The 26,099-nt window shown below is 36.6% G+C and overlaps 1 protein-coding gene across 1 annotated transcript in view; it reads left to right on the plus strand.

Moving 5' to 3' along the window:
* LOC148939517 (sodium channel protein para-like) overlaps positions 1–26,099 on the plus strand; it is a 352,192-nt gene that overhangs the window by 294,443 nt on the left and 31,650 nt on the right. The window contains 2 exon segments of the mRNA XM_089106716.1: positions 15,558–15,629; positions 22,115–22,362. Of these exon segments, the coding sequence (XP_088962842.1) occupies positions 15,558–15,629; positions 22,115–22,362 (320 nt within the window).

Genomic DNA, 26,099 nt, shown 5'->3' on the forward strand with positions numbered 1-26,099 from the left:
TTTTGATGGTTTGTATGTCTGAATCCATATATTTATATGTGTTTTTTGTCTCTCTCACTTCCTCTGCTTATGTGTATAGGCGGGCGTTTGCCTATCTCAATGCCTGTCTCTGTCGGTGTGTATGCCTAAATCAATATATTTGCAAATGATTTTGTCTCTCTTACTCTCCTTGCCTATGTGTCTGAGCAGATGTTTACTTATCTCAGTGACTGTCTTTGTCGATTTTTGTGTCAGAATCTATATATTTATATGTGTTTTTGTCTCTTTCACATTCTCTACTTATGTGTCTGGGCAGGTGTTTGCCTATCTCAATGCCTGTGATTGTTCCTTTGTATGAATGAATCTATATATTTATATGTGTTTTTGTCACTCTCTCTCTCCTTGCCTATGTGTTTAGGTGGATGTTTGTCTATCTCAATGATGATGATTGTTGCTTTGTATGTCAGAATCCTTACATTTATATGTGTTTTTGTCTCTCTCACTTCCTCTGCTTATGTGTATGGGTGGGTGTTTGCCTATCTCAATGCCTGTGATTGTTAGTGTGTATGAATGAATCTATATATTTCTACGTGTTTTTGTCTCTCTCTCTCTCCTTGCCTATGTGTCTGGGCGGATGTTTGACTATCTTAATGCCTGTGATTGTTGCTTTGTATGTCAGAATCCTTACATTTATATGTGTTTTTGTCTCTCTCACTTCCTCTGCTTATGTGTCTGGGCGGGTGTTTGCTTATCTCAGTACATGTCTCTGTCAGTTTGTATGCCTGAATCCATATATTTATATGTGTTTTTGTCTCTCTCACTCTCCTTGCCTATGTGTCTGGGCGGATGTTTGCCTATTTCAATGCCTGTCTTTGTGGGTTTGTATGTCAGAATCCTTACATTTATATGTGTTTTTGTCTCTCTCACTTCCTCTGCTTATGTGTCTGGATGGGTGTTTGCTTATCTCAGTACCTGTCTCTGTCGGTTTGTATGCCTGAATCCATATATTTATATGTGATTTTGTCTCTCTCACTTCCTCTGCTTATGTGTCTGGGCGGATGTTTGCCTATCTCAATGCCTGTCTTTCTCGATTTGTATGTAAGAATCTATATATTTATATGTGTTTTTGTCTCTCTCACTTCCTCTGCTTATGTGTCTGGGCGGATGTTTGCCTATCTTAATGCCTGTTTTTGTCGGTTTGTATGTCAGAATCCATATATTTATATGTTTTTTTGTCTCCCTCACTTTCTCTGCTTATGTGTCTGGGCGGGCGTTTGCCTATCTCAATGCCTGTCTCTGTCGGTGTGTAGGCCTGAATCAATATATTTGCATGTGTTTTTTTCTCTCTTACTCTCCTTGTCTATGTGTCTGGGCGGATGTTTGCTTATCTCAGTGACTGTCTTTGTCGATTTGTATGTCAGAATCTATATATTTATATGTGTTTTTGTTTCTTTCACTTTCTCTACTTATGTGTCTGGGCTGCTGTTTGCCTATCTCAATGCCTCTGATTGTTCCTTTGTATGTCAGAATCAATAAATTTATATGTGTTTCTGTCTCTCTCACTCTCGCTGCCTATGTGTCTGGGTGGATGTTTGTCTATCTCAATGACTGTGATTGTTGCTTTGTATGTCAGAATCCTTACATTTATATGTGTTTTTGTCTCTCTCACTTCCTCTGCTTATGTGTCTGGGCGGGTGTTTGCTTATCTCAGTGCCTGTCTCTGTCAGTTTGTATGCCTGAATCCATATATTTATATTTGTTTTTGTCTCTCTCACTCTCCTTGCCTATGTGTCTGGGCGGATGGTTGCCAATCTCAATGCCTGTGATTGTTACTTTGTATGTCAGAATCCTTATATTTATACGTGTTTTTGTCTCTCTCACTTCCTTTGCCTATGGGTTTGGGCGGATCATTGCCAATCTCAATGCCTAATTATTTTTTTTTATAATTTCTGTTTTTTGTATGCAATAGGTGAATTAAAGAAAGAGTTTGTTACTTACTTACAATTTTTTTTCATAATGACAAATCCGACAACGGCTGATGATAAAGAATTTATTCATTCTAATAGATAGATTTTGTCAATGCTGTCCGACGTAGCAGACAAATGATATCGATGAAGAATGTTAATAAGGAATTTGTTCAATTTGATACTTAAATTATGTCAGTGTTATCAAACGTATCTGTCAAAAGACATTGATAAAGAATTTACTCACTCTAATACTTAGATTCCGTTAAAGCTATCCCAAGTATCTGTCAATAGATGTTGATAAAGAATTTATTCATTCTTATACTTAGATTTTCTCTATGTTAACCTATCTATCCGACATATCATGAATACAAATTCCTTTTCTTACATCTCCGATGTTTTAATAGACATTCTAAACGTTTGATATGCTGGCTTACTAAAAAAAATTGGTCACTACAAATATTAATTTTCTAATAGTAAAAGTTGCGACACACATATCTATATCATTCCCATTTTGAAGTTGGAAAATATTAAATGTGAATTTTTTGTGTTTTAAGTATGTTTAATGACATTCTAAGAGATGTAAAAAAAAAGTTAAAAAAAGTTAAAAAAAAATTAATTAATGTAATTATTTAAATTAGTGTAATTATGTAAATTAATTAATAATAAATTAATTTATGTAAATTAGTTCAAGGTTAAACATAAGTCAACCACGCCTAACAAATTAAAGGTAGCAGACAGAATTTCACAATTTCAAACAAAGGAAACATCACGCTCTTTGAACAGAGAACGAATTTTCACGGTGGTTGAATTCCGGTCATTACACTGTCTGCTTGTATTGGCGGGACTGTCTTGTTGTAAGCATTGTAGCTATATGGGAGACGCCCCGCTTGTAATCGTTATAGCTATATAGGGAGACACCCCGCTTGTAATCGTTATAGCTATATAGTGAGACACCCCGCTTGTAATCGTTATAGCATTACTACTCACAGCCCCCAAGGGCCCGATGGCAGGCGTTTTAAGTTATGCCCTGGGGGAATATATGGCTCTTATGGAAGGGTTGCACGCAAAAACTTCAGAGAGGGCTAATTTGATTGGAAATTGAAAATTCCAGTTCAGTTTTTGAGAGTCAAAAGAGCTTGGAGGGCAACTAGCCCCTCCACGCCCCTTTTTTCTCAAATGCATCCGATAAAAATTTTGAGATAGCCATTAAGTTGTTCAAAAGTCAAAATTGTTCAAAAGTCAGATAAGAAAAATTCAGGTGTCGACACAACCCCCCAGGGCCTGGGGGCAGGTGTTGTAAGTTATACCCTATAAAAAAAAGGGTTACTCGTATAAACTTCAAAGAGGGCTCATTTCACTGGACTCAAACTTCGAGTTCACATTTTAACAGTCGAAAGAGATCCAAGGGCAACTAGCCCCCCCCCCACGCCTTCTTTTTCCAAACCCATCTGATGAAAATTTTAAGATAGACATTTTGTTAAAAATAAAACAGTTCAAAGGTTGGATAACAAAAACTCCGGTGTCAATACAACCCTCCAGGGCCCGGGAGAAGGCGTTCCAAGTTATGCCCTAAGGGCATGTATAGTTCTTATGAAAGGGATGCTCGTATAAACTTCATAGAGATATCATTTGATTGGAAATTGAAAGTTCTAGTTCATTTTTTAAGAGTCAAGAGATTTAAGGGCAACTAGTCCCCCCCCCTCATGCCGTTTTTCTGCAAACCCATCCGCTACAAATTTTGAGAAAGTCAGTTTTTTTTTAAATTATTCAAAAATTAAATAACAAAAACTCCGGTGTCAACACAATCCCCCAGGGCCCAGGGGGTAGTTGATGTAAGTGTTGTCCTAGGGGTGTGTATGGTTCTTATGAAAGGGAAGCTCGTATAAACTTCAGAGAGGGTTCATTTGATTGGAAACTGAAAGTTCTAGTTCACTTTTTAAGAGTCAAAAGATATCCGTGGGTAACTAGCCTCCCCCCACACTCCATTTTTTCCCCAGACGCACTTCATATAGTTCAGATAACAAAGTTCAGATAACAAAAACTGCGGTGTTGACACAGCCCCCCAGGGCCCGAGGGTAGGCGTTGTAAGTTATGCCTTGGGGGCATATATTGTTGTTATGGAAGCGATGCTCGCATGAACTTCATAGAAGACTCATTTGACTGGAAATTGAAAGATTTAATTTACTTTTTAAGAGTCAAAAGTTATTGGAGGGTAGCTAGCCTCCCCCCACACTCCATTTTTTCCCCCAGACACACTTCATATAGATGGGGTCGTCGTATAAACTTCAAAAGGGGCTCATTTCAAAGGAGGCAAACTTTTTTTACTTTGATATTGTTACTTTGATACCAGTTTTGATACTTTGAGGAGATTTGATTTTTTTTTAAGTTTACTTTCAAATAAGGAATTTTAAAAACTTGAAACTTCTTGCAATCAAAAACGAACAAAATTTAATTAAAAAAAACTTCCGAAAAATAATTTTTTAAAAGAAAATTAAAGGCCATTTTAAACTTAAGCTCAGCAGATAAAAATAACTGTTAAAATTCAAACTCAAAACGACCAGAAATTACTATTAAAGAATAAATAAAACCCAAAACGAAGAAAAATTAAATAAACAATCATAGGAGTTTTTGCTCGTGAGAAAAGCTAAGAAAACCCTTACAAAATGCAACAAAAATTTGTTTACGCATGATTTTTTTACCTTTGTGCGAATGGAACAAAAGTTTCTTTTTTAAAGGGGGGGCTCAAACAGGTAGGCCTACCCCCCTGGATAAGGCTCTGGTTTTTCCCGATTAATATAAGTTACGTTTTTCATTATTTCACAGAACATCAAAAACCTGATTTTGAAGGTTTTCCATATGAATCGTTTTTCAGACGTTCAAACAGGAGGCGGGGGGAACTATACTTTGTATGGGAATAGCGTGGATTCTTTTATTATTATTCGCATGAAGATAATTTGTAATTAATCAATTAAAATATTGTTGCAACAAAAATAAGGGGAATGTCTTACAATAGATAAGATAGAAATATAGAAGAAAAAAACAGCAGGATACCATAGCCTCAATTTAAACAAAGAATTTTGTCAAAACTACAACATTAAAAGTTGGCAAAAAATATGTCAGCTAAAGATAATGAAATTTTTCGGTATAAGTAAATTCCGTTCTTCAGAGGCCTCAATGGATCTAAATTCATGGCAGCGATTGCTAACTTTGGTAGACAAAAAATTTTGACAAAAAATTTAAAGACAAAAAATTTTGACAAAAAATTTAAAGACAAAAAATTTAAAGACAAAAAGACAAAAAAAGACAAAAAATTTAAGGCAATGTCAATTTGGATGTTAATTGCTAACTTTCTATTTGCTGATTTTTCTAAATAGCTAAATCTATTTGATAAATTGCTAATTTCAATTGCTAATGTCAAAAGGGATGCCAATTGCTAATTTTGGTGCTCAAGAATGTCAATGAAGTACCGTGGGTAACACGATAGTGCATCCGATTGGCAATAATGGGAAAATTACGTTCAAAAAACTAAACATTACTTGCGAAAACGTAATTCGATAATTTAGATAGAACAAAATTCGGAATTGAATATTCGTTGACGTACTACCTCTAATCATCCCAAAAGCCAAAATTTAAAAGTTCTACTGCAAAGTAGACCTGTCTTTGTTTACACTAATCAAGGGAAAATGCAGAAGAAAGTTTCCCTGAAACCTGAATGCCAGAAAAGTCCCTCCTTGGAGCCAAATGAAACAAAACCGATTTGATTCAATTCATTTCAATCTTAGGTGTCGAAATTATGCAACATCTCTGTTCCTTGCAGACAGGGCATTTTCATTATGACCATGCTTTATAGAGGCTTTATCTAGTATATCTTAGGCAGCGTGTTAGCGCTGCCTAAGTAATGAACGATGTGGGCACAATGTTTTTTTTGTTTTTTTTTCCTCCAAAACCGGACACTTCGTATCGAAGGAGTTGTCGTAGAAACTTCGAAAAGGGCTCATTCGATTGGAAATTGGAGTGGCTAGTGCGCTTTTTAATAGTCGAAAGTGATTGGAGAGCAACTGGCCCCTCCCCCGCCCATCATTCCCCCAAACACATCCAATGAAAATAGTGAGATAGCCATTTTGTTCAGAGTAATTGATTTTCAGATTGAATAGGGCACAATTTAGTCTACTATTTATTATTGTTTCCTTTAGAGCAGGGCCCCTCATATGGAAGGGGTTGTCGTAGAAACTTCAAGATGCGCTCATTTGATTGGAAATTGAGAGTTCTAGTGCCCTTTTCAATAGTAGAAAGAGATTGGAGGGCAACTAACCCCCCCCCACGCCCATCATTCCCCCAAACACATCCAATCAAAATTTGAGATAGCCATTTTGTTCAGCGTAGTTTATTTCCAAATGGAAAATATTTTTTTGAGGAGTACACTACCCCACAACCCTCAGGGCAAGGGTATTAAGTTATGCCCGGGGGCATATAAGGTTTTTATAGAAGGCGTTGTCTTAGAAACTTCAAAACAGGCTCATTCGATTAGAAAATCGAAGAGCTAGTACCCTTTTTAATATTCGAAAGTGACTGGAGGGAAACTAGCCCCTCCTCACGCCTATCATTCCCCCAAACACATCCAATCAAAATTTTGAGACAGCTATTTTGTTCAGCGTAGTTGACAATAAAAATTTTAAGATAGGCATTTTGTTTAACGTGGTTGACTTCCGGATAGAAAATGTATTTTTGAGAAGGACACTCCACTAAAACCCTCAGGGCAAGGATCATAATTTATGCCCTGGGGGCATATAAGGTTTTTATTGAAATCTTTATCGTAGAAACTTGAAAAAGGGCTCATTCGATTTGAAATTCAAAGGGATAGTACCCTTTTAATAGTCGAAAGTGACTTCAGGGCAACTAATCCCCCTCTCACGACCACCTCTTCCCCAAACACATCGAATTAAAATTTTGAGATATCCGTTTGTTCAACGTAGTTGAAAGTTCTGGAAAATAGGTCTTTCAGGATGATAACCCCCTCAGAGCCCTCAGTGCAAGGGTTGTAAGTTATGCCCTGGAGGCATAATAAGGTTTTGTATTGAAATCTTTGCAGTAGAAACTTGAAAAATGGCTCATTCGATTTGAAATTCAAAGGGCTAGTATCCTTTTTAATAGTCGAAAGTGATTTATGAGCAACTAACCCCCCTCTCACGCCCACCTTTTCCCCAAAAACATCCAATCAAAATTTTTATATAGCCCTTTTATTCAACGTAGTTGAAAGTTTTGGAAATTAGGTCTTTAAGGATGACAGCCCCTCCCCCTACATCCCTCAGGGCAAGGGATGTAAGTTATTCCCTGGGGGCATATAAAGTTTTTATTGAAAGCGTTGTCGTAGAAACTGCAAAAGGGCTCATTCAGTTGGAAATTGAAAGGGCTAGTGCCTTTTTAAATTAAATAAAAAAAACAAGTTTTTTTAACTGAAAGTAAGGAACGACGTTAAAACTTAAAACGAACAGAAATTATTCCGTATATGAAGGGGACTGTCCCCTCCTCAACGCCTCGCTCTTTACGCTAAAGTTTTTTTATTGTTTAAAAAAATAGAGTTGTGAGAAAGTCAAACTTTAGCGTAAAGAGCGAGGCGTTGAGGAGGGGACAGCCCCTTTCATATATGGAGTAATTTCTGTTCGTTTTAAATTTTAACGTCGTTCCTTACTTTCAGTTAAAAAAACTTGTTTTTTTTATTTAATTTTTGAACGTTTTTGAATTAATGCAGGTTTTGATTTTGGCTCACCGTACATGAATAATTAAAACAAAATTTGCATATTATATTTGGTTAAATGGCTTTCTCGACACTTGTTTAATTTTATTTACGAACGTTATTATTAGTGATAAATATACGTAACTTAGAATTAACTTACGTAACGAACTTCTATATTCATAAATTTTTAACACGCCCCCTAGTATATTAGTTCGCCCCCTAGTCAATACCCTGCTCTTTAAACTATAGTTCGAATTTTTTTTCCAGTTCTTTAAAAATGACCTCTTAATCACAATCAGTTGATCAGTTGAAAAACTTGTTTTTTTTATTTAATTCCTGATCTTTTTCTTTAATAATGCTGGGAAATCTGGCGCCCCCTTCATAGCAATGTCCCTTCCCCCCTGAAAACGTCCGTCAGGGACAGAGCCGGCCCGAGCGCCCCCGCCCCTCGCCGGCCCCCCCCGCCCCGACAAAATCTCCTCGGAAAAAGTCGGTAGCCGTCCCACTCCCCAAGCCTCGATGTTAACAGGGAGTAAAGTTCATAAATTTCAGCCCTCCCCCAGGGGACTTTGGGGGATCAAGTCATCCTAAAAGACATTTTTATCATATTTTCGACCATGTTGAACAAAATGGCTATCTCAAAATTTTGATCGGGTGATTTTGAGAAAAAAATGAGCGTGAGAGGGGGCCTAGTTACCCTCCAATCTTTTTGGTAAATTAAAAAGGACACTAGAACTTTTAATTTCCGTTCAAATGAGCCCTCTCACGAAATTCCAGGATCACTGGGTCAACAAGATCACCCCTGGGGGGAAAAAAACAAAAAAAAATACAAAAATAAACACGCGTCGGCGATCTTTCTTCAGGCAAAAAATTCCACATTTTTGCAGATAGAAGCTTGAAACCTCTACATAATGGTTCTCTGATACGCTAAATATGATGGTATGATTTTCATTGAGGTTCTATAACTCTTAGGGGGTTTTTCCCCCATTTTTCGAAAATCAGCCAAATTTTCTCAGGCACTTAACTTTTGATGGGTAAGATTAAACTTAATGAAACTTATATATTTGAAATCAGAATTAAAATCTGATTCGTTTGATGTATCTATTGGTATCAAAATCCCGTTTTTTAGAGTTTCAGTTACCATTGAGCCGGGTCGCTCCTTACTTACAGTTCGTTACCACGAACTGTTTGATAGTTGAAAGTGATTGGATAGTGACTAATGCCCCTCTCACGCCCTCCATTTTTCCAAGCACATCGAATTAAAATTTTGAGACATCCATTTTGTTCAACGTAGTTGAAAGTTCTGGAAATTAGATCGTTTAGGATGATAACCCCCTCAGAGCCCTCAGTGCAAGGATTATAAGTTATGCCCTGGGGGCATATAAGGCTTATATAGAAAGTTGTTCTATAAATCATAGGCAGCACGATCGCGCTGACTAAGTAAAGAACGGAGAACTCGAGAACGAGACAAGAAACGGGGACTAAGTAAAGAGGAGGACACTCCCCCACAGCCCTCAGGGCAAGGGTTGTAAATTCTGCCCTGGGGGCATATAAGGCTTTTATAGATAGGATTGTCGTAAAACTTCAAAAGGGGCTAATTCAATTCGAAATTGAGAGGGCTAGTGCCCTTTTTAATAGTCAAAAGTGATTGGAGGGTACCTAACCCCCCTCTCACGCCCACCATTCCTCCGAACACATCCAATTGAAATTTTCAGATAGCCATTTTGTTCAAGGTAATGGAAAGTTCTGGAAATTAAGTCTTTGAGAATGACATCCCCCCACCCCCAGCACTCAGGGCAAGGGTTGTAAATTATTCCCTGTGGAGCATATAAGATTTTTCTTGAAAGTTTTGTCGTAGAAACTTCAAAAGGGCTCATTTGATTTGAAATTCAAAGGACTAGGCCCATTTTTAATAGTTGAAAGTGATTGGAGAGCGACTACTTCCCCTCTCACGCCCACCATTTCCCCAAACACATCCAATCAAAATTTTGAGATAGGCATGTTGTTTAACATTGTTGAAAGTTCTGGAAATTCGGTCTTTGAGGATGACAACCACCCTAACAGACCTTAGGGTTAGGGATGTAATTTATGCCCTGGGTGCATACAAGGTGTTTATAGAAAGCGTTGTCGTTTCCAAAAGGTCTCATTCGATTGGAAATCGAAAGGCCTAGTGCCCTTTTTAATAGTCGAAATTGATTGGAGGGCAACTAGTCCCCCCCCCCACGCCCATCATTCCCCCAAACACATCCAATCAAACTTTTGAGATAGCCATTTTATTCAGCGTAGTTGATTTCTGAATAGAAAATATGTTTTTGAGGAGGTTCAAAGTGATTTGATGGCAACTAACCCCCCTCTCACGACCACCTTTTCCCCAAACACATCCAATCAAAATTTTTAGATAGGCATTTTATTCAACGTAATTAAAAGTCTTGGAAATTAGGTCTTTAAGGATGACAACCCTCTCCCCACAGCCCTCAGGGCATGGGCTGTAAGATATGCCCTGAGGGTATATAAAGTTCTTATTGAAAGCGTTGTCGTAGAAACTTCAAAAGGGTTCATTCAATTGGAAATTGAAAGGGCTAGTGCCTTTTTTAATAGTAGAAAGTGATTGGATAGCGACTAATGCCCCTCTCACGCCCACCATTTTCCCAAACACATCGAATTAAAATTTTGAGACATCCATTTTGTTCAACGTAGTTGAAAGTTCTGGAAATCAGGTCTTTTAAGACGATAACCCCCTCATAACCCTCAGTGCAAGGGTTGTAAGTTATGCCCTGGGGGCATATATGGTTTATACAGAAATCTTTGTCGTAGTAACTTGAAAAGGGGATCATTCGATTGGAAATTCAAAGGAATAGCGCCCTTTTTAATAGTCAACCGTAATTTTAGGGCAACCAACCCCCCTCTCTCACGCTCCACCTTTTCCCTAAATACATCCAATCAAAATTTTTAGACAGCCATTTTATTCAACGTACTTGAATGTCTTGGAAATTAGGTCTTTAAGTATGACAACCCCTCCCCCACAGCCCTCAGGGCAAGGGTCGTAAGATATGCCCTGGGATCATATAAAGTTTTTATTGAAAGCGTTGTCGTAGAAACTTCAAAATAGGTTCATTTAATCGGAAATTCGAAGGACTAGTATCGTTTTTAATAGTCGAAAGTGATTGGAGGGCAACTAGTATCCCCCACGCCCATCATTCCTCCAAACACATCCAGTCAAAATTTTGAGATAGCCAATTTGTTTAGCGTAGTTGAATTCCAAATAGAAAATATGTTTTTGAGGAGGAAACTCCCCCACAACCCTCAGGACAAGGATTTTAAGTTATGCCCTGCGGGCATATAAGGTTTTTATAGAAGGTATCGTTGTCTTAGAAACTTCAAAAAAGGTTCATTCGATAGGAAACTCAAAGGGTTACTGCCTTTTTAATAGTCGAAAGTGATTGGAGGGCAACTATCCCCCCCCCCACGCCCATCATTCCCCCTAATACACCCAATAAAAATTTTATGATAGTTATTTTGTTCAGCGTAGTTGATTTCCAAATAGAAAATATGTTTTTATAGGAGGACACTCCCCCAAAACCCTCAGTGCAAGGGTTGTAAGTTGTGCCCTGGGGGCATATAAGGTTTTTATTGAAAGCTTTGTTGTAGAAACTTGAAAAAGGGCTCAATTGACTAGAAATTCAAAGGGCTAGTACCCTTTTTAATAGTCCAAAGTTATTTGAGGGCAATTAACCCCCTCTCACGACCACCTTTTCCCCAAACACATTTTTAAAATTTTTAGATAGGCATTTTATTCAACATAGTTGAAAGTTTTGAAAATTAGTTCTTTAAGGATGACAACCCCTCCCCCCACAGCCCTCTAGGCAAGGGTTGTAAATTATGCCCTGGGGGCATATAAAGTTTTTATTGAAAGCCTTGTCGTAGAAACTTCAAAAGGACTCATTCAGTTGGAAATTGAAAGGGCTAGTGCTTTTTTTAATAGTTGTAAGTGATTGGATAGCGACTAACGCCCCTCTTATGCCCACCATTTTCCCAAAAACATCGAATTAAAATTTTGATATATTTATTTTGTGTAACGTAGTTAAACGTTCTGGAAATTAGGTCTTTTAGGATGATAATCCCATCAGAGCCCTCAGTGCAAGGGTTTTAAGTTATGCTCTGGGGGCATATAAGGTTTATATAGAAAGTTGTTGTATAAATCATTGGCAGCACAATCGTGCTGCCTAAGTAAAGAACGGGGACACTCGAGAACGAGACAATAAATGGGGACTAAGTGAAGAGGAGGACATCCCCAACAACCCTCAGGGCAAGGGTTTTAAGTTATACTCTGGGGGCATATAAGAAAGATGTTGGCACAATGTATTATTTGTTAATTTTTTGCTTTAGAGCGGGGCACTTCGCATCGAAGATGTTGTCGTAGAAACTTCAAAAAGCGCTCATTCAATTGGAAATTGGAGTGGTTCGTGCCCTTTTTAATACTCGAAAGTGATTGGAAGGCGACTAACATCCCTTCAAAGCCCACTTTATCCCGAAACACGTCCAATCAAAATTTTTATATAGCCATTTTGTTCAGTGTAGTTGATTTCCAGATAGAAATTATGTTTTTGAGGACAGTCACCCACAGCCCTTAGGGCAAGGATTATAAGTTATGCCCTGGGGGCATATAAGTTTTTTATAGAAAGCTTTGTCATAGAAAATCTAAAAAAGGCCCATTCGATTGGAAATTCAAAGGGCTAGTGTCCTTTTTAATAGTCGAAAGTGATTAGAGGGCAACTAACCCGCCTCTCACGCCCACCTTTTCCCCAAACACATTTAATCAAACTTTGAGATAACTATTTTGTTCAACGTAGTTTTAAGTTCTGGAAATTAGGTCTTTGAGGGTGACAGCCTCCCCTCCCCCACAGCCCTCAGTGCAATGGTTGTAAATTATGCCCAGGGGGCATATAAGGTTTTTATATAACGCGTGGTCTTAGAAACTTCAAAAAGGGCTCATTCGATTGGAAATTGAAATGGCTAGTGCCCTTTTTAATAGTCGAAAGTGATTGGAAAGCAACTAACACCCCTTCCTCGCCCACCAATTCCCCAAACACATCCAATCAAAGTTTTGAGATATCCATTTTGTTCAACGTGGTCAAAAGTTTTGGAAGTTAGGTCTTTGAGGATGATAACCCCATCAGAGCCCTCAGTGCAAGGGTTGTAAGTTATGCCCTGGGGGCATATAAGGTTTATACAGAAAGTTGTTGTAGAAATTTCAGAAATTTCAGGAAATTTCAGGGCGCAAAACCCCTTTGCCTTCCCAAGGCCAGAACAAAATTTGCACTTTACTGAAAAAATACAAATAATGTGCATTGTCAGTTTAATATACATATACTGATATTTAGTAATCAAAATGTTAATATTATTTGATTTATTAAAAGTATAAAAATAAAAACATTTACATGTTTTTTGTAAAGTACAAATTTTTTTCTGGCTTTTGGAATCCTTAGGGGTTTTGCGCCCAACCTATGCTAATTTATGCTCGTTTTATGTTTCACCTGGTTATTTCTTGAAATTCCTGTTCGTTTTGGGTTTCATTTATTTATTGATGCTGATTTGTGGTAGTTTGACGCTTGGTACATTATTTGATTTTATTTTTGCTCATTTTTTGTTTAATGGAGTTCTTTACTTTTCTTTGAAAAACTTATTTTGTGGAAAAAGTTTTTTTAAATTAATTATATTTAGGAACATAATTTAATTGGTTATCTTTTAGTTTATCCCCTCTTGTGAACTACAAGTAAGCAGGTACTTGTCTGTTATAGCGCCTATGTATGTAATAGCTAAGTAGAAACGGTTTTCATTGAGTTTGCGATCTGTTTCTCTGACTGCTTCTCCGACTAATCCTAATGAAATATCACAAAATATGATGGAAACATAATACTTTAGAAACAAATTTGAGCTATATATTTGCACATTAGGGGTAAAGGGGGTAAAGTGTAGCGGGCCTGCATGCAAAATGTGTTAGGTACAATGATTCTGCGTATTATGAAGTTAGGATTTGTTTTAACTTCACACTGTCCAAATACTTTAGCCCCAACCTCACCCCCTAATGCGCAAATATATAATCCAAAGCATATATTTTAATTCAATGCAGATCACAACTAAATAGATTTCATTCAATACAGGATCGCAAACTCAATGAAAACCGGTTCTACTTAGCTTCTATTACATAGGCACTATAACAGACAAGTACCGTAACCATTAACATAACAAAATCCAATCAATTTGGTGCGCTGGATTGGTGCGCTGGATTTACGATCCTTTGTCCGAAAGGACAAGGGTTCGAATCCTATTGACTTTGACTTACTTGACTTTGACTTATGTCTCCTGCCGGGCGCTGCTCGGCGTAGAGAGTGACGTCTGCCTCCTCCATCCACTTCGGTTCATGGCAAGCGTTCGCACATCGCTCAACCTGATATTTGCCATCGCCAGGAACTCGGACAGGCTGTCAGACCATCGTTTTTTCGGTCGGCCGTGAGGTCACTCCCACCCGGCTTTGACAGGGTCGAAGTCATGGATCGTTTTCGCAGGTATGTGTGGAGGCAATCGAAGTAGGTGTCCGAACCATCGTAGTGTTCGCTCGGCTGCTTGGGTCGAAAACCGAGACTGCTTGGTGAGCTGCAGCAGCTTCTCATTGCTGACAAAGTCGAACCATCGTAGACCTTCGATCCTCCTCAGGCTCTTCGACTGAAAGACATCAATTGTCTTGAGGGTTGCGGCTGAAGCTTGCCACGTCTCAGCTCGATAGAGCATCACAGAGCCGACGAGGGCGTTGAAAATCCGCAGCTTCGTTGTGCGACTGATGTTCGGTTTTTGCCAGAGGTGACGGTTCAGTCTGCCCATGGCAGAAGACGCTTTGGATATTCTCGCTTGTAGTTCAGAAAGAAGTAAGCCATCTGAAGAAATTATGGGGCCCAGGTGGGTGAACCTTTGGACAACTTCGATTCTAGTGGTGCTATCTAAGCTAACTGAAGGATTGGCAGCTGGGGAGGATGGGTCTATGGCCATAATTTTCGTTTTAGTCCAGTTTATCTGTAGTCCTACGTTTGCAGCCTCTTCTTGTAGTATTCGAAGTCCTTCCAACAACTGCTCCATGGAGTCCGCCAGAATGGCCAAGTCATCGGCAAAATCAGCATCTGTAATGACACGATCTCCAAACTTGAGTCCAAAGCTGAGACGTGAAGTAGTCCTAGTCATAACTCATAGTCATAACAATAGGTTCGAATCCTATTGTACTCAATTATTTGGTTTGGGACGAGGGTCAGTGGCGGGACTCTGTAAGCTCATCCAGAGTCGTCCCAACTTTAAATGGGTACCTGGAGAAATCTGGAGAAGGTGAACAGGAAGGGTGTGCGAAAACACAGGATGGTTGGCCCCAACCCCCGTTGCACTTCCTGGCTGAAGGGCCAAGAAACGGAGATCAGCACCGCCGGTGGGGACTCTAAAGTCCAATGCCGTGTTCTTTACCTTTTTTTTACCTTTACCTCTAAACAATTTTACAAGTAAACTCTCTGGCTCTTTGCGATATAGCCTGTTTTCTGTGTTCAGCTACACATCATTTTCTATCCTCTTCACTTTCCACCAATCAGGGCTGCTGATAAAAGATCAAATGAATCGAATGAAATTTGAACCAATTGAACCTTTTCTAATCACAACACTTTGAAAAGTAAATTCTCTGGTTCTCAGTGATTGAAACCGTCGAATACTTCTCCATTTCAAAACAATCCCGTGAAAACTGTTTTTTTGAATAATGTGTTTACTCTTTTGAAAGTGCCCCGTTTTCAATCCGTTCATATTGAGATTAAATCGCCTGGAGCTATAATCATTTATCCCCCTTTTAGATGTGATGGTACTTAATGACATCATTGACCAAGCGGCTGGAAAACATTTCCAAGCAGTAGATGTTATTGATGGTAAGTGAATAGAGTCTTATGGCCCAATTTAAATTCTTCGGTGGCTTTTTTTACTACCAGTTATAATGAATATATAAATACGTATATATTCGTTCTTAAGGACCGACATTGTAATAAATTTACTATAAATAATTTATTATAACAAAATAATTGTAAAGAATCATCATTTACTTTACTAAAATAATTTATAATAAAATGGCAGCAAAAAATAATTTTTATGCATTTTTAGGATATTACAGCAAAGCTAAATAATCTGCATGGAAAAAGTAATTATATGAAATTAAAAATAAATACATATTTTGTGGAGAAATGTACCCTGTGTGGTGTACTATCTTGTATGGAATAACTTCATAGCTAGTTATGGCGATTCAAGCTGTAGGTTTCATTTGTTTTAAATTGTTAGATTCTTAAGAAAACGATAGTGAAAATTAAAACCTTCAAATTAATTATTTGGAATTCAATTTTTAATGAAAAAGACGTCCATACGCAGTTCGGTATTTGGGTAGCAGCGAGTGGCAAAAAAAAAAAAAAAAAAAAACGGGTGAAAAAAATTAGCAAAAATACGTTTTTTTTCGGTCAGTATTTTCATTGGCCTTATAAAAACCTATCTTTTTTTCATTTCTTTGTGTTTTTTTCTTTGTTTTATGGCTTGGTCATTAAAGAAGAAAGGCAGTTGTCCTTTTAGAATTTTCGTCCAGTATTTTATTGGCCTTAGAAAACCCGATTTTTGTTTTTCTTTTCTTTAGTTTTTATTCCTTGTTTATTTTTATGGTTCAACCTGGCAACACTGACGAAATCATGGTGCACTAAAAACGTGTAATTTTGCAACAATTGAAAGAATAACTTTATAGAATTGTAGTTTCAAACAGTTCGTGGTAACGTACTGTAAGTAAGGAGCGACCCGGCTCAATAGTAACCGAATCTTTTAAAAATGGAATTTTGATACAATAGATATAGCAAAAGAATCGCCTTTTTATACTGATTTCAAGTATATAAATTCCATTAAGTTTACTCTTACCCATCAAAGGTTACGAACCTGAGAAAATTTTCTTGATTTTTTTAAAAAGGCGAAAACACCCCCTAAAAGTCAAATGATCATAATGAAAATCCCACCATCAGATTCAGCGTATCAGAGAATCTAACTGTGTGTATGTTTCAAGCTCTTATATACAAAAATGTGGAATTTTGTATTTTTGCCAGAAGAAAGATCACGGATGCTTTTTTTTTCTTTTTTTCCAGGGGTGATCGTATCATCCCAGTGGTCCTGGAATGTATATTTGTTTTATTTAATTCAGTTAATAGCCCTTACATAGGTCCAGACGGTTAAAATGTTCGTGTTTTAGTGTACTTGGTACTACAAATGGTATAAACTTCAAGTCTCCGATGTTCATTGTATTGACTGAAATCTGCAGCCTGAAACTATAGAAGCCATAATCACAGTCAGGTGTTGTGTTTTCCTAGACACCTGACTAATGGTCTGTTGTCTGGCTTATGGAGATAAATTTAGCTTATGCTGGAGATTGAAAGTATGCAAAATCTTTATAAACTATTTTGTTGTTGTAAGCATGCAAAACTTTTCTGGGGGGGGGGGGAGTCTTAAGAAAAAGTTTATTTTTCTTGCTTTGTTGCTGTTTGTGAAAAACGGCGTCAATTTTTCTTCCTAATGGTAGAAATTTTCATTTATTCGTAAAGCTTCAGTTTTTAAAGACGACAAATTTTAGTGCTTACCCCATATTTCAGGGGATAAGCACAATTTAAAAAAAGACATGAATAAGGCATGAAACCATGATATATAGATAGATAGATAGATAGATATTGATGGCAACAAAGGGCTTTTTGGGCGATTGCAAAACAAAATAAAATAAAAATGACACAAAATAATAGCACATGAAAATAACACACTTAAAAAATCATGCTACATAAAAATAACCATGAAAAAACCATAGCAATTGCAAAACAAAAATAACAAAGCACAAATTACCAAAAAACTAACTCACATAATTACAATTGCTGTTTTTAGATATGAATAGACATCAGAAAAGTCAAGGGAAAAGAAATGTTTTATTTTTGGGTCCTTGGTACAATACGTTTTCTAAGAAACTACATAATACATTATGCGTAGCCCCTAAAGTTTAAAATATTTGAAATTTGTTCCACTAGATATAGATTGTTGTCAGGCTTTCTAGGGGAGTTGAGTCCTATTAATCACCCAGTTTCACGTGTTGTTGCTCCGATACACTTTAGTAGAAATCCAAAGAAAGTACTTTCAATTTATTTTATATATCAAAGGTTTCTTGTTGTTGCCAAACGAAATCTCAGAGTGAAACAATTTTTCTCAAAGGCTATGTTCAGCTAATTAAGGTAGCTAATTAGGAAAAAAACACGTCTTCTAATGTAAAATAGAAAACCCATATTTTATTCCCAGAGAGATATAAAAGAAATTTTTTTATAGCGTAGCTATTACCTTAAAGCACTACGGACAACAAAATAGAAAAAAATCTCCCCCTTTGACCCATCTTAGGTCCATTCATACCTGAAAGACGTGATTTTCTAAGGTTTTTTTGGTTGTTTCAAATATATACGGCTGTATCACATTTTCATCAGTGTTGCCAGGTTCAGTCGTGAAAATAAATAAACATAACTAGTTAGTTAAATCTTGCAACGCTTTTCGCCCAAAAGATTCAAACATTAACACCCTGTTTATTCCCATGGATACAAACATCACTTCAAACGTCGCTGTTTGGTCCAATATTTCTTTAGCTTATTTTCTGCTGATTTTTTACCCTCGTTTCTTTTTCTTTAATTTGGTGCCTGCTACTACCAAAAACTGCATAACTGCATATGGAGTTCTTTTTCGTTAAAAATTGTAATTAATGATTTTCTTGTATTGTTTTGATATATATATATATATAATGGTTGTGTCAATTTACATTCAACCACACCAAGCAGATTTCAAATTCACTGCTCTGTGCACTTTAAACTACGCGGTAAAAGAATAGAAATACTTGTTTATGTATATAAGACATAGGCATGTGCCCATGGAGGGGGGGGGGCATCCAAAATCTAATTACTACGTTTTATTTTCTTATGATCTTCATATAATTTACCTTTCTTTTTACTATTTTTACTGTTCTTCTAAAAGTGTACATGGTGATTTTTATAGTGTGTAATTTGATTTATTTCGCGCGTTGCTACTCTGATAATCTTCATTAGAAAGAAAGTAATTTCAAATAATATTAGGCATCAAAAGCTGGTTGTACTTGCAAAACAAAATTTTAACTGGAAAATAAATTTTTCAAAGATTTTGTTCGATTAATGAAAAAAGTTTGGGCTGGGCACCAAAGGCAGGTGCTGTTCCGCTGTAAAAAAATGATTGTGGGTCTTCCCTGCGCCATAAGCTTTTCATTCCATCTATTATAAGAATTGCAAATAAAAAAAATAGATCTTCCTGAATTTGAGGGTGGCTATCACCCCTCTCCCCCTCAAAGTCCCACTCATTACATTCAAATTCAAATCTTAATAATAAAACTTAAATATTTAAAACTCGAGTTGTTTCTAAGTTCTCTTTTCAAACATTTCGTGGTTACGAACTGTAAGTAAGAAGTGACCCGGCTCAATAGAAACTGAAACTCGAAAAACCGGAATTTTGATTCCACTAGATATATAAAAAAAATCAGAGTTTTATCCTGATTTCAAATATATATATTTAATAGAGTTAAATATTACCCATCAAAGATTACAAGCCTGAGAAAATGTGCCTGATTTTTGAAAAAAGGGAAAAACACCCCCTAAAAGACTTATTTACCCAGTGGTCTTAGAATATCGTGAGAGGGCTCATTCAAACAGAAATTAAAAGTTCTAGTGCCCTTTTTAAGTGACCAAAAAGTGGGAGGGCAACCATGTCCCCTCCCACGCCCTTTTTTTCAAAATCGTGCGATCAAAATTTCGAGATAGCCATTTTGTTCAGCATAGTTGAAAGGCAGAATAAATGTCCCTTTGGAGATATCATGATCCTCCACAGTTCCTGGGGAAAGGTCTTTAAGTTATAAAGTTTGCTCATTGTTTACGCATAGTATTTGTTATTGGGAAGTATGCATACATTTATCGGGTGGGGGGAGATTTTCTTATGGTAAGATTTTCTACGGGGATAATTTTCCATGGGGAGGGAAGTTTCCAGGGGGTGAAATTTTACACCGGGGGAATTTGCCAGAATTCCTATGCGAAATTCTTCTTATGTCTTGCTTTAACTTTGCCGACTCAATTTTATGCATGGAGAAGTTAAGGGTAATTGCCCGGTGGAAATTTTCACCAGGATTGAATGGTCTAGAGAATAAATTCTTAGGGAGGAAGAAATTTTCCTTAGAGGAGTAGCCACATTTGCCGGCACTATTTAAAAAACGATCAGAAATTAAATAAAAAAGAAGTTTTTTTGAACTGAAAGTTAGGAGTAACATTAAAACTTAAAATGAACATAAATTATTACATATATCAGGGGAGTTGCCCCTCCACAGCACCTTGTTCCTTAAGATAAAGTTTAAATTCTGTCCCAATTCCTTAAGAACAACTCCTGAAACACTATGTTTGTTTAATTAGAACAATAAGAAGTTTTTATTAAAAGTGATAAAACACTTTAGCGCAAAGAGCAAGGTGTTGGGGAGGAGTAACTCCCTTCATATACGTAATAAGTTCTGTTTGTTTTAAGTTTTAAAGTTCCTCCTTACTTTCAGTTGAAAAAACTTAATTTTTTGTCATTTAATCTTCAATAAGAGTGGAGCCGCCCTCAGTACCTATATTACATTCTAAGCACAAATATATTCCACCAACTGAAGACCGATCAGGTATTAACTGATCTATCTTTAGTATTCTATGTGTTGTTGTTTTTTTTCATTTTTTCTTTGGCTATTGAATATTTTTGAAACAAGTTTTTCCATCATTAAAGTTGTTTTGTTTATTTTTTTTATAGCAAGATTCATGGTCAATATTCAGAACATAAGGGGTTAGTCTGCCCCTATACAGGAATTTTTGTAGTTCATAATTTGGCCTGAAGCGATGCTTCAATCATCTTAAAATGAAATTCCTTACAAACCAGAGTCAGAGATATGGCCGATCTTCGCAGACCAAAATTAGGCCGAGAATTTAATCTAGTAATGAAATAGGGATGCTGCTATATGAACACAAAATTTGGAACTCTCCCACACAGCCCTTATTACATAATAAAAAGTAACTATTTAAAAATCCTGCCATCTTCTCCAACAAATTATGTTCAAGTCGACCACATCATAGAAGAATATTTTGAAACATCCGAAAATGGTTTGCCCAAGTAATTTCTACGTAAATAATAGATATTCCAGCATGAAATACTACTATGCTGTTACAGAATACAGAAACACCATTATACTTTAAAAAAAACAAATATCAGTCATATTGGTTATTTGAAAACAATTCATACAAAAAAAGGAGACAGAGCACAAACAAAGGAAACAAATATAAAGAAAAATTATAATACACAAGAACAAATAACTGCAAAACACAACAAGTACTTCGATAGCAAGAAGAACTGATGAAATGAACATCCATCCCTTTCCCCGCTAAAGGACAGTGACTTCTGATAAATTTGAATATAAGTGATAAACATGATAGACTGGAATTATGATTACCGAATATGATGATAGACTTTGTATTATGATTATTAAGGGACACTTTAAGGTAGATGTACAGAAAAAATGAACTCGATAGTATTTTGAGCATCATAACTTTGCTAAATTCTGATCAATAGGTATCAAATAATCAAAAAAAGAGGTCTTAAATTTGAAAACCAAACAATTTCAGTATGGCTTAAATTCATACTCAGTTCACTAGAATTATGTTTTCAAAACTTAGAGTAAAAAAGACTCAAACCAAAAGTAAAGAAAATGCTTATTTTCAAGGTGAAAATAGGCGTGGGCCTAAATATGTCTCCCATATAATTATCTAAACCTTATAAATAGGAAAGGAAAGTGTCATTGATTTCATTCATTGATTTCCATGTTTCATTCATTCATTCATGATTCATTTATTAATTTATGATTCATTCATTCATTCATGATTCATGCAATCATTCATGATTCATTTATTAATTTATGATTCATTCATTCATTCATGATTCATGCAATCATTCATGATTCATTCTTTCATTCATGATTCACTCATTCATTCATGATTTCATTTCACTGATTTGGAACTCTACGAATATATTCGTTCTATTCGTTAACAACCAATGTCTTGTTAAAACATATTTCTTATGTCCAAGCCAGAATAGAGCCATAACTGCGAGCCACAACCATAGTCATAACCATAAAATTAAGGGTGAAAGACAGCGTTTATTCTTTTGCCTTTGGTCAAATGTGGTTCTATTCCTATTCATAGTTGTGATCATAGTCTGAATTAAGCGTTATAGAGCACCATAGAAGTTCTTTTCTTCTATATTCTTTCTGTTTATTTTACAGATGATGAAGATGAACCAACTTTCAATGAAAAAATATATGCACTCTTTTTAAGAGCCATCGATATATTCTGCGTGTGGGACTGTTGTGAGCCATGGTTGAAGTTCCAGAGTGTAATCGCCCTTATTGTTTTTGATCCGTTTGTTGAGTTATTCATCACGCTTTGCATCGTTGTCAATACGTTGTTTATGGCGTTGGATCATCATGGCATGGATAAGGATATGGATGATTTCCTTAAAATGGGCAATTATGTAAGTACTAGCCAAGTTATTGAAATACGACAATCAAAACCATGTGAATTTTGTCAATAAAATAGACGTTGTTGCCAAACAAAATAAAACGCTAATTTAAATTGGTAGGCCAACTGGTGACATAATTTGATTTTCCTTTTCCCATCTCTATGTTATAGCATACCTGCAAATACACGCATGCTGCAGTTTACAGAGGCTAGAAAATGGGATAAAAATGGCCAAACACCGGATGGCGGTGGTGATCTTTTTTTCGACACTAGCACCAGTTTCCTAATGCTCATGCATTATGCCGTTGAATCATCATGGCATGGATAAAGGTATAGACAATTTAAAAAAATAGGAAACTGTGTAAGTACTATTCACGGCAGTATAACACCAGATATAAAACCTTGCGGATCTACCCATAAAAATAGACGCTTTTGCCAAACAAAATAAGATAAAGATCTGAACTGTAGGCCTCCTGGTAATATAGTATCTACACCTGTCTCCTCAGCACCATATTTAAAGTCTTCTTGCACTTCCACTTTCCCAATTGAAAGTTCCAGCTCGATCGTCAAGAATGTTTTACAGGGTAGACAGGGTGGTACAGGGTACAGGGTTTTACAGGGTGTTTTACGTAGGTAGACCTACGAAAACTAGGAGGAAATATAATTTCAAATATATAAATTTCATTGAGTTTAGTCTTACCCATCAAAGATAACGAGCCTGAGCAAATTTTCTTGATTTTCGAAAAAGGGAAAAACAGCCTCTAAACGTCAAGTAACCTCAATGAAAATCACACCATCAGATTCAGCGTATCAGAGAACCCTACTATACAGGTTTCAAGCTCCTATCTGCAAAAATGTGGAATTTTATATTTTTTGCCAAAAGAAAGAACACGGATGCGTGTTTATTTTTGTCCTGAAAATAAAAAAAAATACTCTTGTCCCAGTGGTCCTAGAATATCGGGAGAGGGCTCATTTGAATGAAAAACTAAAAGTTCTAGTGCCCTTTTTAAGTGGCCAGAAAAGTGCCCTTTGGCTGACTAAGCCCCATCCCCAACCCCTTTTTCCCTTTTTTTTTCTTGCCCCCCCCCCGTTTGTTCATCATAATTGAAAGGCCCAGTAACTATGCGTTTGAGTATAACAAGACCCCCCACAGCCCAAGGGGAAAGGTCTTTAGGTTATAAAGTTTGCCCATTATTTGCACGCGGTATTTGTTATTGGGACGTAGGCATACATTTTCGGGTGGGGGGGGTTTTCGGCTGGGGTTTTTCCAAGGGGGAATTTTCCATTGTGAGGGAAGTTTTGAGGGAGTGAACTTGTGAGGGGAAATTATAAACTCGGGGAATTTGCCAGAATTATTATACACAATTCTCTTCATGTGTCTTGCTTTCTCTTTTCCCTCTCAATTTTACGCAAGGAGTGGTTAAGAGTAATTGTTCGGGGTAAATTTTCACCGGGATTGAAAATTGAAGATTTTTCAACTGAAAGTAAGGAGCAACATTAAAACTTAAAACGAACAGAAATTATTACCTATATTAAGGGGGTTGCCCCTTGCTCGACATATCCCTCTTTACGCTAAAGTTTGAATTTTGTCCCAACTCTTTAATAATGACTCCTGAAACACAAGGACCGTTTAATTAGAACAATAAGAAGCTTTTATAAAAGAACTAAAAAACCTCCATATGCATGGAGGTCGTAAGACCTCCATATGTAGTGATGCAGTTTTTGGCGGCAGCGGGTGCCAGACATAAAATAAAAAAAAACATGAGTGAAGAATCAGCCAAAAAAATCCAAAACATATAGCACCAAACAGGTTAAGAAAGTCAACAAAAATCAACAAATTATTACTCAGAAGGTTTTGGAAATCAACAGATTGTTAATGTTTGAATCTTTACAGACGAAAAGCGACGTCAAATTTAGCTACTTAGTTTGCTTGTTTATTTTCACAAGTCAACATGGCAACACTGACGAAACTGTTATATTGCCCTAAAATCTTCATAATTCTTACACCATCAAACAAAGAAACATAGAAAGTCACGTTTTTAAGTTATTAATATACCTATGACGGGTCTAGGAGATAAAAACTCCTGGCTACATGAAATTTTATTTTATAAAATTTCATGTATTTTATATTTAGTATAGATGAAGGATTCCTTATATCTTTTTAAGAACTTCTTCAATGTCAGTTAGAGGTCATTTTTAATTTAATATAAACGTTTTCATGAATCATTATTCTTAAGATGTTTGCTAGTCAGCATTTATACGTCCGTTTATCAAAACAAAATTGTTGCTAACAATTGTTAGTAACTAACAGGACAGCGAAAACGCCCGTACATGAAATTTAAATGTGTTGTAAACGCATTATTGTCCTTTCCAAATTGTAAGGTGTACGCTCCAAATCAAATAACTTTAAACAACAAATCGAGAGAGAAATAGAGATAACAATAAATCGATAAATAACATATCGATAAATAACATCTAATCGAGAGAACTAATTTACTAGAAACGAAAATTTCACAAAAAGGAACAAAATGCATGAAAATATTAGTCGTTAAGCTCCCTCCCGTTAACTCCCTTTCGTTATGGAGCCTGTAGGGCCAAAATACTCGATAGATTCCTATATAAGGCATCCAAGAGACAAACCCCCCTAAAAAAAAAAAGAAAAAATACAAATAAAAGTTAACATGAACACGCATAGAGGCGTATAGTCATTGAAATCCCACTAAGCAAACACATAAACTGTACCATCCTCTAAATATTCACAAAAGATTTCAAGAAAAAATCCATCAAAACAATAAATAATATGAAGAACTGTCCGATCTGTTCTTTTCACAGTTAGAGGATCGGACTAGTCACCAGAGAATCACAAATTTTAGCAGCGCAATAGCGATGCCTAAGTAAAGAACGATGTTGGCACAATGTATTATTTTTTTTTCTTTAGACAACGGCACTTCGTATCGAAGTAGTTGTCGTAGAAACTTTCAAAAGGGCTAATTCGGTTGTAAATTGGAATGGCTAGTGCCCTTTTTAATAGTTGAAAGTGATTGAAAGGCAACTAGCACCCCTTCCGTGCCCACCATTTCCCCAAACACATCCAATCAAAATTTTGAGACAGCCATTTTGTTCAGTGCAGTTGATTTCCAAATAGAAATTATGTTTTGAGGAGGACAATCCCCCCCCACAGCCTCAGGGCAAGGTAGCAAACATCTTAAGAATAATGATTCATGAAAACGTTTATATTAAATTAAAAATGACCTCTAACTGACATTGAAGAAGTTCTTAAAAAGATATAAGGAATCCTTCATCTATACTAATAAGGTTTTTATAGAAAGATTTGTCGTAGAAACTTCAAAAGGGTTCATTCTATTGAAAATTCAAAGGGCTATTGCCCTTTTCAGTAGTCGAAAGTGATGGGAGGGCAACTAACTTCCCTCTCACGCCCACCTTTTCGCTCAACAAATCCAGTCAAAATTTTTAGATAGCCATTTTCTTCAACGTAGTTAAAAGTTCTGGAAATTAGGTCTTTTTGGATGACCCCCCCCCCCACGAACCTCAAGGCAAGGTTTGTATGCTATACCCTGGGGGCATATTAGGTTTTCATAGAAAGTGTTATCGTAGAGACTTCAAAAAGGGCTCATTCGACTGGAACATCAAAAAGGAGACTAGCCCTTTGAAATTCAAATCGAATGAGCCCTTTTCCAAGTTTCTACGACAAAGTTTTAATAAAACCATTATATACCCCCAGGGCATAAC

This window comes from Artemia sp. Qi Xiang Cuo, chromosome 21 (genome assembly GCF_049724085.1).
Source record: "Artemia sp. Qi Xiang Cuo chromosome 21, ASM4972408v1, whole genome shotgun sequence".
NCBI lineage: Eukaryota > Metazoa > Arthropoda > Branchiopoda > Anostraca > Artemiidae > Artemia > Artemia sp. Qi Xiang Cuo.